The sequence below is a fragment of the Eptesicus fuscus genome, chromosome 20 (genome assembly GCF_027574615.1).
Source record: "Eptesicus fuscus isolate TK198812 chromosome 20, DD_ASM_mEF_20220401, whole genome shotgun sequence".
In the NCBI taxonomy this organism is placed as follows: domain Eukaryota; kingdom Metazoa; phylum Chordata; class Mammalia; order Chiroptera; family Vespertilionidae; genus Eptesicus; species Eptesicus fuscus.
This window is the reverse complement of record NC_072492.1, coordinates 2471664-2483034: the sequence shown is the minus strand read 5'-3', so window position 1 is coordinate 2483034 and position 11371 is coordinate 2471664. Positions and strand designations below refer to the sequence as shown.

At 56.5% G+C, this 11371-nt stretch overlaps 1 protein-coding gene across 5 annotated transcripts in view; it reads right to left on the bottom strand.

Moving 5' to 3' along the window:
* Positions 1–778: 778 nt before the first annotated feature.
* The window catches only part of ALDH3A2 (aldehyde dehydrogenase 3 family member A2), a 121498-nt gene continuing 110905 nt past the window's right edge, over positions 779–11371 (bottom strand). For 3 of the 5 annotated variants that reach the window (XM_054708804.1, XM_054708802.1, XM_054708803.1), the window contains 7 exons: positions 10040–10183; positions 9772–9913; positions 8112–8278; positions 6789–6888; positions 4757–4992; positions 3927–4029; positions 779–2514 (listed from right to left, as the gene is read on the bottom strand). In XM_054708804.1, the coding sequence (XP_054564779.1) occupies positions 3964–4029; positions 4757–4992; positions 6789–6888; positions 8112–8278; positions 9772–9913; positions 10040–10183 (855 nt within the window). In that variant the 3' untranslated portion in view covers positions 779–2514; positions 3927–3963. The remainder of the gene's footprint in view (positions 2515–3926; positions 4030–4756; positions 4993–6788; positions 6889–8111; positions 8279–9771; positions 9914–10039; positions 10184–11371) is intronic. The other 2 variants (XM_054708805.1, XM_008156235.3) reach the window with 1 other exon arrangement.

Below are 11371 nucleotides of genomic sequence, written 5' to 3'. Positions count from 1 at the left end.
TACGAATGCGCTCACAAAAACACTCTTAGATCAGCAAATGGGGATTGGAGGGTAAGAGTCTGACACCGGTTCTGATGTTTCCTTCCCCAGGCCAGAGCAATTCTGGCACCAGCTGATGTCCCACAACTGAACTCAGCTCTGACATCTACCCGGACACAGCATCAGATCCCACAGGCTAGGGCCTGGGTCCCACAAGATGCCGCCCCCCCCCCCCCCCCCCCCCCCGCCCTCACCGGCAACTTCAGGCTCTGAACACAAGCCCAGGTGTCGCCTGAGCTGCTGACCAACCAGACACGGATGGGAGGTTCCAGTGACCCCTCCTCAGGCCCAATTAACGTGTCAGAGTGGCTCCCGGAACTCTCGGAGGGATATTTTACTGACTGGATGTTGATTATTAAAAAATATAACTCGGGGCAGCCAGATGGGAGGCACAGAGCAGGAAAGGGGGAGGGCTCCCCCGCCTGCCCCCACTCCTGGCCTTGGGGCTTGATGAAGGCTTCATCCGAGGCTCTGATCGAACCATTGGCACCGGGCGACTTAACTCACCCTCCAGCACCCCTCCCCCTCTGAGGTCTGGGGGGGAAGTTCCACCCCTCTAATCACACAGCTGCTTTCCTTGGCAACCGCCTCCCATCCCTCATCCTTAGGCCCTGTCCTAAAATCCTCATCATCAACATTAACAACACCTTAGTCACTCCCATCACTTAGGAATTCTGTGGCAGGAACAGGGACAAAGACCGTATCTATTTCTTATCACAAATTACAACAGCCCAGAGGATGTAGGTGGAAAAAACTATTTACTACATAGGTATTTTAAAAAACAAAAACCAAACTCACGAAGGGCAGAAAGCAAAGCCTGAGAAAACCTCCTTAGCTGGAATTTAAAACGAGGACGCAGGTCTTAAAGAAAGCTGAGACCCCGCCTTTGGTAAAGACAAAGTATGTATTTATAGGTGGAGAAAATACATGATCAAAGAATTCTCTCCCAAAGACCATGTCTGAGGTTCCACGCTAAGAATGTTATGGAAATCATACCACTTTCATCAAATATAATGGTTTATTCTGAAGCAGAATATACTACTAGACAAGCCAATAATTTAGTTTAACTAGAAATTATAATTACAATTTACTAAATGAAAATGCCATATTGAAATTATGATTATTTTATTGTTACAGTTTAAGCAACTTTCTCCTAAACCAGTGTAGTGATTAATTCTTGACGCCTCATTCTGTGATAAAGATACTTCAGACAGTCTTCATGGAACAAACTCATTCAACAAAGCTGATTATACATTCCATCAAGTAAACTACATTCTCATTGAGTGGGCGGAGTCTGTTTCAAATGGGGGGAAGGTGGGGCTCTGGCCGCCAGTCCCTCAGCAGGCCCCGCGGGGAGCCCGCCCTCCTCGGGGCTCCTGATTAGCTCATCCCCGGCTGAGGGCCCGCAGGTCCTGCCACCCTCCGGTGAGCTGCTCGGTCCTCCACCCCCTCAGCCTGGCCAACTGCTACGGCGTCGAGTCCTCCTGCAGATTTCTCCAAATGACCCACCCCGAGGTCCTGAGCATCCAAGGCCTCCTGTCCAAGACAGACAGGAAATGGGTTCCCCAAAAGGGGCCTCTCTGAAGCTTAAAAAAGTACAATTTACTTGCATTGTGCTACAGAAATAAAAAACTTAAAGATCTGTCCTGGGAAAACCACTAACTTGCAACTTCCGGGCCCTGACAGAGGGTAAGCCTTGTAAGTACACACTCCCACTACTCCCTTTAAAGTGCCAGTCAGGGTTTGTGAGATTAGATCCCAGAACGCCTACACCGTGCGAGTGACGGTGACACCCGAGCGAAACGGGCGCCGTCTTCCAGGAGGCCCCAGGGTTTACAGGGGCTTCGGGGCTGCCGTCACAGGAAGCCTCTGTGGGCAGGGACCAGAGATGCCACAAACCAAACACAAGGCCGGACGGTGAGTGGACGGGAACCAGGGAGCACCTGGTCTGCCGGGTGGGCCGCCTCGTGGAGGTCAGGTCCGCAGGTCCCCAGGGGCGAAGGAGGGACAGGGACCCCTCTCCCCGGTTCTAGAGCCTGGGACAGTCTATCCTCACCTCCCTGGACTGAACTCCTGAAAGTTTCCAGAGTGATGGAGGCAACAGCAGGGACGGGCGGGGTGTCCCATGTCCCAGGACCTGGGGGGAAGCAGTCCCCGAGCTGGTTCCGAGACGCCTTTAAGCTGCCAGGGATGCAGGGGCAGCTCCAGACGTCCTCCCTCCCTGGCCCCAACCCGGGCAGCACAGTCTGGAGGAGGTGCTGAGTGTCCTCAGTGGGGAATGCTGGGATTTGGCTGAAATGCAAGTTGCATTAATGGCGCTTGGCAATGACGTCAGGGTTGATTACAGTGCTGCATATTCTCTTTCCATTTTGGGGAGGATGCTAAACCGATGGCTTCATTAACTGCTTCACAGAGGAATAATTCAGTGGGGGCGGCGAGGAGGCGGAACAGGATCACTCTTCAGTAGTACACAGCCTGGAGAGGAGAGAGAGACCCGGTTACTCTGCTGGTTTAAAACTACCCGACCAGCCTGGAACGTGAGCTGCCTATGCGAACTCCAAACCGTATCCCTCCGAAGCCTCAGTGCGGTCTGAGCTGGGTGGAGATCATGCTCTCCCCACACCTGTAGCCGCACGGCGGTGCGGCGGCGCCCCGTTCCGGGCCGGCGGGACAGCACTGGCAGAGACGGGCGGTGAAATGCTTATTCATTGTCCTCACACTGCGAGCAGGAAGCCGCAGCCTCTCCGTGAAGCTGAAAACTGCTCACAGCTCAATGCCACTAAGACTTCACCAGGGCGGGAGCTCGGCCCGTCAGAGCGCCACCCTGATACCGAGGCTGAGGGCTTGCTCCGGGCCGGGCACATACAAGCGTCAACCAATGAACGCAGAAGGAGGTGGAGTAACAAGCCGATGTTTCTCTCTCTCTCGCCCTTTAAAAGTTAATAAAAAATACTACTAAAATTCCAAGTCCTACTAACTCCAATCCGTACTAGTGAGGCTGAAGGAGCGCTGCCACACACCTTAGAGTTCAACTGTCATGTTTGAGTTTCAAAGGCCGAGTGACACTGATCAACGTTCGCCCTCTTCCCGCCCTCCGCAGGCTCCCTCCGCTGGCCTGCACTTCATGGAGCTGTGCGTGCTTGTGCGCGTGCTTGTGCGCGTGCTCCGCTGGCTGTGGAAGCTGCCGGAGCTGACGGCTCTCTGTGGAGGCAGCACGCACGCTCTCCGTTTCCCACGTACCAGTAAGTGTTTCTGACCCACCCTGGCCGCGTGGCTCAGGTGGTTGGAGCATCGTCCTGACTCCAAATGTTGCGGGTTCGATCGCGGTCGGTGCGTGTGAGAGGCAACCAAATGATGTTTCTCTCTCACATGGATGTTTCTGTCTCTCTCTCCCTCTCCCTTCCTCTCTCTCTAAAATCAGTAAAAACATATCCTTGGGAGAGGATTTTTAAAAAGTGTTTTAAGTCCATCCTAATTCTAGCAAAACGAATACAATCACATCCACACATAATTATAATAAAGCTTCCTCAAGTAAATGACCAATATAGGCTCCGTCATTTATTTACAATAAAAGGTGACTTAAAGAAAATGGATAAAAGCTCAGAGAGAATAGCAGAGAAGCAGCTAAGAGGAAAAGAAAACCAAATCTTTACAGAGTCTCACCCTGAATTCAACCAGCCTGAACCACTGCCCTCACCCCAGCTCACAGCGCTGAGGCCTGAGCGGCGGAGCCGGGAGTGACCGGGGAGCCCGGTGCGCCCCTCGCGCTACAGGTGAGGGTGCGGAGGCCTAAGGAAAGGCCTTGCCCAACGTCATAATCGAAGGCAAATGAACACTTTCTTCCACAGCCCCAAGCCCGCTGCATAGAGAGAAGGAGAAGTCCCTACCTCACTCCCACAGACAGCTGGTTCCTGACACGTCCGCTCACACGGCTCCCGGGGCGGCCAGGAAGCCCAGCAGGGCCTCCCTCCTCAGCACAGCCCGGTGTTTCTGAGAAAACCCAAATGACCTCAAATGCAGCTGGGATCTCCGCCCCACCAAAGCCATGCAGCTGGAAGAGGAGCCAGCCCCGCGTTCAGGTGGGACAGGACACAGATACACACACATGCTATTCCCACTGCATGCTCGAGCTCCGCCCTCCCAAGCCTGCTCTTCACAGGTGGTGCCCCTTCAATGCAGCCTCGGGGGCGGAGTGACAGCCCCCAGAACCACTGCCTCCCTTCCACCTCAGCTCCATCGCCCGCACCTCGAGGACACGCGCTGCCTTGGGAGGGGCAGGAGGGGCCTTAGCCCGTCGCTCTGCCGCTAGTCGCCAAAGAGAGACGTTCCACGGGAGTCAGACCTCCCTCACCGAAGCCGCTCACCACCACCATGGCCACCAGGACTCCTCCTCCCTCTCAGGCAATTCAAGAACGAAACCGAAACGGAGGCACCAGGAGCCAAGGCAGAGGGTTAGGCAGCTCAGAGCCGGCCCGGCGGTTCTCGCAGCGTGAAGTCCGAGACCAGAGGTCGGCGACTGTGCCGCGGACCTGGGCTCTGTGGCCACGAGTCTCGGCACAACAGCAGCGAGTGGCCAGGCCAGCGAGGCGGGGCTGTGCCCGACCTTTCTGCAGAAACAGGAGGCCGGCCAGCAGGCCGTGCGCCCGCCGCTTAACCTGAGCCAGAGTTAATGGAAAGACCCGAGGAGCCCCGACCACCAGGCAGGCACGGGACTTACCTTGACCAGCACGGCGGCCACCACGCCCAGGATGGCGAGGAGCAGGAGACCGAGTTTCCCTTTGCTGAATCGTTTCAAAAGGAAGAATTTTGCCCAGTCCACCTTTGACTGGCTGTTGGGAGGGTATCTGAGTTTGTTAGCACTTTCTCTCTTTAAGCTTTTCAATAAACAGGGACGTTGATGAGAAAAAGTATCGAAACTATGTTTTCCGTGATAGGCTCCCATCCCGCTGGAACCTGAAACACAGGGAAGAGACACCGTGGCTGCGCCGCAGGCGGCACTGCGGCTCGGACACGGCTCCACCTCTGGGCCGCGCCGGGCTCTGCTCAGGACACTCTTCCCAGCGTCCCCGCCAGGCGGTCTCCCTACAAACAGGACGCTCCCCGGCAGGGACAGTGCCGTGCGGCCTCTCACCTCACTCACCACCCCCACGTCCCGAGGGCAAGGGAGCCAGCAGGGGCGGGAACTGCCCGCGGTGAAAACGCAAAGCCAGGATGGAGCCCAGACCGCCTCGTGGCTCCACTCCACAGCCCTACGCACCCACTGGCTTCCTCCAAGCTCCCAGAAAGCACCCAAGACCAGAATGGCCGGCGACACCGCTGGGTGGTGACAGGCAAGGTAAGTCTCTGCCCTCTCAAAAGCCTGCCCTGGGCGTTTTCACTTCTCAGATCTACTGTGTGTGCTGGACAGACACGTGTCCGGCGCCGTGCGCAGCCCGGCACCCGGCGCGGGAGGCAGTTCAGTGGCCCAGCACTTGGATGGCAGCTGAGCTGCAGGGAAATCTGCGAGATGGATCCAAAGATAAGCATTTTGAAAAGAACTTTGAAGACACACACCTGAGGCCGTCTTTAAACAGTGGGTTACGGGTAATCTGAGTGTTTCTTTGGGCTCTTCCATCTTCCCCAGGTTTTCTTACTAAGCCGAATGCCTTTCGCATTTGGGGGGAAGGTTTGTTTTGTTATAAAGAAGAGGGTCTGGTCAATGGTGCCAAATGTACCCACTCAGACAGGACTGAGCCCGTCCCAGGATCAGCACTTAGCGGCCCTGTGGCCTCGCAGGGCGCAACCGGAGTCTTCGGCTGCCCCTGCCGGTGGGAGCGGGGATCCCGTGGGCACTGAGCAACCAGACACAATGGAGTCTACTCTAATCCTTGAAGGATGTGGGCAGCGAGACCACATAACTACAGCCCAAATCTCACCAGCCATCCTTTCCTTCCTTCACCATCTCTCCACACCCAAACACATCCAATCCATCAGCAAATCATGTTGCTCGACCCCCAAAAGATCCCTCCCTTCCCACTAGCTCTCCGCCACCATCCTCGCCCAAACCACCACCCCGCCAGTCTGGATCCTGCAGCCCCCGCCCCGCCCCTCCCGTCAGTCACGCGCTGGGCACTGGCAGTGCACGCACATCCTGCGAGGCCCTGGCATCGGGGGAGGCAGCGGGCTTCTTGGGACAGGCTTGCCTTAACCTGGATAGGTGCTACCGGGCCAAGCGGGCCAGGTGCTGCCCATGCGGCCGTTTATGTCACGACAGAGGGCGGGAGGCAGGCGTGGTGAGACAGGGCTTGTGCTGTGTGCTGTTTGCTATGAGCATGTTTGCGCACTTGTCAGCTCGTAACCTCTCTGAGCGGTAACAGGAAGCCACCCCCGAGATCCCAAAGGAAAAATAAAAGCTGAGTCCGCCCTCCCAGGGGTGGAAGAGGCAGGCGGGTCCCAGCCCAAAGGGCGCCACCGAGGTGAGTGCCGGGGGACAGCTCGGGCGAGCAGCCCTGGCACTGCGCTCCTGGCCTTCTCCCCTGCCACCCACTACCTCCCTAACCAAGATGGGGGCCTGACTGCTGGCTCCAAACATCCCCTCCATCTGGGAGAAGGACAAGCAACACGTAAAGCAACGGAAGGAACAAAATAACTAGAGCCTGTGGCAGGTGCGGCTCAGGACGAAAGGGGGGGGCAGGACAGAGAGGAGCCCCAGCGGGGGGCCTTGCCACCGGGGAGGCGCTGAGGAGAGGACCGTCCGCGGGGACACTCACCCACGCCCCCGAAGGGCAGGGAGCTGAGCGTGAAGTGCATGATCACGTCGTTGGCCGTGACACCCCCGCTGGACGTGCAGTCAATCATCCGCCGGACGAGCTGAGGGACAGAGCGAGGCTGGGTCAGCGCTTCAGGCTGCACGCGGGCGAGGGGGCGCCGCGCTTCACCGCCAACGGAACTCGGGAGCCCCTGCTCTGCTCAAACGTGAGCCCGAACAAGGAGAGGCGCCCGCACAGGGCAGACAGCAAACGCGTCCCCACCGAACTTCGCAGGCACTCCACGGAGGCGCCCGAATCGCCCTCAGAGCCGGACTCCCCAGACGGTAGCAAAGCCTTTTTAAAAGTAAGGGCGCGTTCGGACTGTACTCCGGTTTTTAAAACTGTCAATACGTCTCCATCTCTGCTTTAAGATACAGATCATGACTTCTAGCTGCCATTTAGTTTTTATGGAATGCAACAAACACGTAAGACTTGGCATCCAGTTTCTGAAGAAATGGTTGTCCTAAGATCTGAATGGGGACAGAGACCTGGCGGTAAGCGCCACGTCACGTGGGAGCCGACAAGCCCGGAGCTCTTCACAGGAACCGCCGTGGGGACTGTGCACGGCCACCCACCGAGCGCCTCCGGGGACTGAGCTTCCGGCCGCATCGCCAAGCCTGCGGCCTCTGAGATGTCGGCCTGCGCGTGTGGACAGCCCACGCTCCACGCAGCCCGCTCACCGCTCACCGTCTCCCCGCACCTGAGCGCTGCCTGGGGGGCGCCTCAGACCTCGACCGTGGGCTCCCCTCAGCCTCGCTTTTCTCTGGAGGCCTCTGAACCCCACGCGCCCACCTCGAGGCCACTGTCCCTCAGCAGCAGCCAGCCCCCTTTAATGCAAGCAGGCCAGCCACTCCGAAAAGGGGCGGGGCTGCGCAGGCGGGGGGCACAGTGCGGTGCCCACCCCCCTGCCGGACGCTCCCCCGCAAGCGGCAAGCGAGGCGGCCAGCTCAGCAACGAGGAACTGCAGACACCGCACCACCTCCCCGGCGGCACCAGAGACCCTGCCCCACAGCCCGCGCGGCGGCACGCTGCGTGGTAAGGGGGGCTCGCACAGAAACGCCCAGTGGATTAATGTCAGAAAAGCTTCTAACGCTGGTCCATGAGGCTCCCAGTGACAGGGGAGGAGTCGGACACGCACCCCCGGAGACCTATCCCCAAGGGGTACGCACGGTCACCGCCCCACGCCTCCCGGGAAGCGGCGGTGGGTCCCGGTATCACACAAAGGAAGCCGCTGGCTCTGCTGCCAAGAGGGACACGACTCAGCGGCTGCGCTGTAACGTTTACCTTGCTGTTGTGAGAAAACACGTAGAGAGCCAATGGCTTTTCGCGCTCATTTATGAACGTTATGGCTTCGTCTGCATTCTTCACAGGCACTATTGGAAGAATTGGTCCAAAAATTTCTTCTTGCATCACCTTGGTTTCAGGGTCAACGTCAGTAAGTACTGTTGGGGCTGAAAACAAAATAAGCAAATGAAAATGCTACAGGAGACAGAGATGCAAAACCCCGCCTACCTTTCAGCAGGCCACCTCTCCACCCCTCCCTCCCCCAGGGACCCGCCGTGGAAAAGCCCCGAGTATGGGACAAGCCAGTGCTCACTGAATGTCCGCAAGCACGAGACTCGGGGCCATCATGCAAACCAAGGAAGAGCTGTGCCTGGACGTAGCCTACTCGTGTTTCTCCCTGGCCACAGCACACGCCTGACACGAGGTGTGCACCCCTCTCTGGGAGCACAGACAGCCCCTCGGGGTCACATCCACATTTCTTAACCAGTGCTTTCCTGCAGAGTCTCACTGAGCTGAGTCCATTCTGTTCCACGTTAAGAAAACACACTTAAGTGGCCAAGACTCCCTCCCCCTCAGTCAATGCTCCATCCACTGCGGGCAGGGGCACAGGGCGGCACTGTGGACGCGGAAGGAGCTTGGCAAGCACCCCAGCCTCATGCCGCGCCGTCCCGGGCAGCACACCCCAGCACCTGTCACACGCTGGGCGGTCAACTAAAGGAAGCACCCGACAGCAGCGACTGTCTCCGACCGGGTCCTGGCAGCACGGTGGACAGTCCTGCCAGCACTCGGGGGGGTGCATGTGCACCCCCATCCATGCTTGCCCGGGGCAGAGAACGGACTCGGTTTGGGTGTCCACCCTCCTGGCCTAGCCATGAGCTCAGATAAAGTGACCCTGACTCCAGGTCAGAGGAAAGCTCCTGCCTAGTCTGAGCTCATCATGAATGCCCTTTCCCAGGCCACTGATTAGCGAGCGGTGGGCAAGCCAACACGCTGAGGATGGGGGACAGAAAGACCACCAACTGGGGCTTCCCGAGCTATGACCGAGCCACTGAATTCACAGGCCGGCCCTCGGCTGCGCCTTACCTGAGAACACAGTGTTCCTTATGGTCTGAGCCCTGTGAGTTTTAAGTGGGGTTTGGAATGCACAGCATCCTATCTGATAAGACAAGTAAAGCTGGTTGGGGCAGACTTTTTGCCAACTAAATGTGTCATTCTCCTGTTATATGTTACTTTGGAAAAAGTGCTTAAAATTCAAAACTAATACAGATTTATGGCAGAAAATAAAAGCCACAGAAAGTAAACAATGTCAAGCATGACAGATCAAAAAATAATTTCTGCGAAAGCGTTGCCAGTGGCTAGTTGTGGAATGATGGCTAGGCTATTTCTTTGAGCCGTTTTTCCAGGCGTAACCTGGAAGTAATTCCAGAGTTCTGCTTCTCAGGGTAGGCAGGAAAAAAACTATGCATAAACACAGAAAAGCTAGTGCCACACAAGTGGTTTACTTCAACGTGTGTGTGTGTGTGTGTGTGTGTGTGTGTGTGATCATCTTTACAGTTTACCCGAAGCGCATTTAAGTTTATTTTACACTAAAGATCTGTTTGCTTAGTGTCAATAAATACTGTCAAGCTGCCCTCTCCCACGAGGAAGGGGGCTCCCTTACCTATGTAGCAGGTGGCCTCATCAGTCTCCCCACCAAAAGCTATCTTCTGTCCTTCAAGCAAACTCAGGAGCCTCTTAAAGTGACGAAGATTGACGATCCTTTCATAATCAGGAGATTCCTTTATATTTTCTCCATAAAATTCCTATTTAAAACAATAGTGTTTCACTGTCACAAAAGACCCATATTTCCATTTCTTTACAGGTACAAAATCCACTCATGCTCAAAAATCACCACATTCCACCCCACCAAGTGCTTTAACGGCACTGACTGTTTCCAACTTTGAGGGCTCAGCTTCAGATTTGTGGACTTTATGCCGGTACAAAAGTGGTACGACTTGAGTAGAAGGTGTATCCCGAACTGTGATCTTCTCCCGGGCGGTGAGGCGTGGGCGGCGGCAGCGGCAGCGCGGTGACTGTGCCCAAAAGCAGGCCAGCGTGAGTGGCGGAGCGCGGGGAAGCTCCGCTGCACTAAGCGAGGATGTCAGGCAGGTTAGGTGCCACACCCATTTCCACTTATTTCCACCTTAAAACGGCTTATCAGGTCCCCACTGCACGTCACGGAGAACCTGCAACAGTGGCACAGCCAGGCCTCCTGGCATGTCAAGCAGCCGCACACGTGTGTCACTCTCCGTCTCCGGGCTCAGAGGGATCTCTGCGTCTACCTGTGGGCCCGAGCGGGGCCGCGAGAGCAGGTAGAGGTCTTGCTCCATCTGAGGACCCTGTTTCCCTATGGCTGTGGCTGCAGCAGAGACCCCATGACCTGCAAAGCCTAGAGTATCTGCCACCTCGCCCTTTTCATGCAGGTCGCTGAGTTTGCGCTTTTCCGTGTTCTCTAGACGGGCATTTCCACCCGTCATAGACAACAGGGCAACCACTCAGAAGATCCAAATACAGCCTAGTCAATTAAACAAGGCAAAAAACCTCAAAGGCCAATAATATTTTACAATATTATTATGTAAAACAAACACGAAATTACTGAGTTGCTGCATCACTTCAAAGCCTTATGAAAGCTCTCAACTTACTCTCCAGTCAAAGTGAGCACTGCTCGCCCACCTCCACACACAGCTCTGTCTGGGTAAGAACCTCCAAGCAGGAGCAGCCACGCCTTCCTTCCCTCTCAGGCGGGCACCTCCTAAACTCCAAGGGACCCCAGGAGACTTGCAACCAGGGGAGCAATGGGCAGCGGAGCCCGTCCCGGGCTGACCCCTGAACCTGTCTCCAGGGCCCCGTTTCCCTGACCCCAGAGAGCCAGAGCAGCCCGGCCAGGCTCTCCTGCCGCTTCTTCTCTCCCGCGCCCGCCCTGTTTCACTGCCCCGGCCTTAATAACCATCCTCTCAACCCAGACAACCAACCCCCCCAAACAAACAAGCATCATCCCAGCAGCTTGTGGACCTGTATGTTCCTGCCCCCCCGCTGCCCCCCGACCCGTGCCACCAACCACCGTTTTCCATGCTGGTGGCACCTTAGAATCACCTGGAGACGCCAGACCAACTGAACCACAGCTGGAGGGTGAGGGCCGGGAACTGTTCTTACATGGCTCCCTGGTGACCTCAGTTGAGAACTACTGTGTTCAGAGAATAAATGCCTCAAAGGCCACGGCG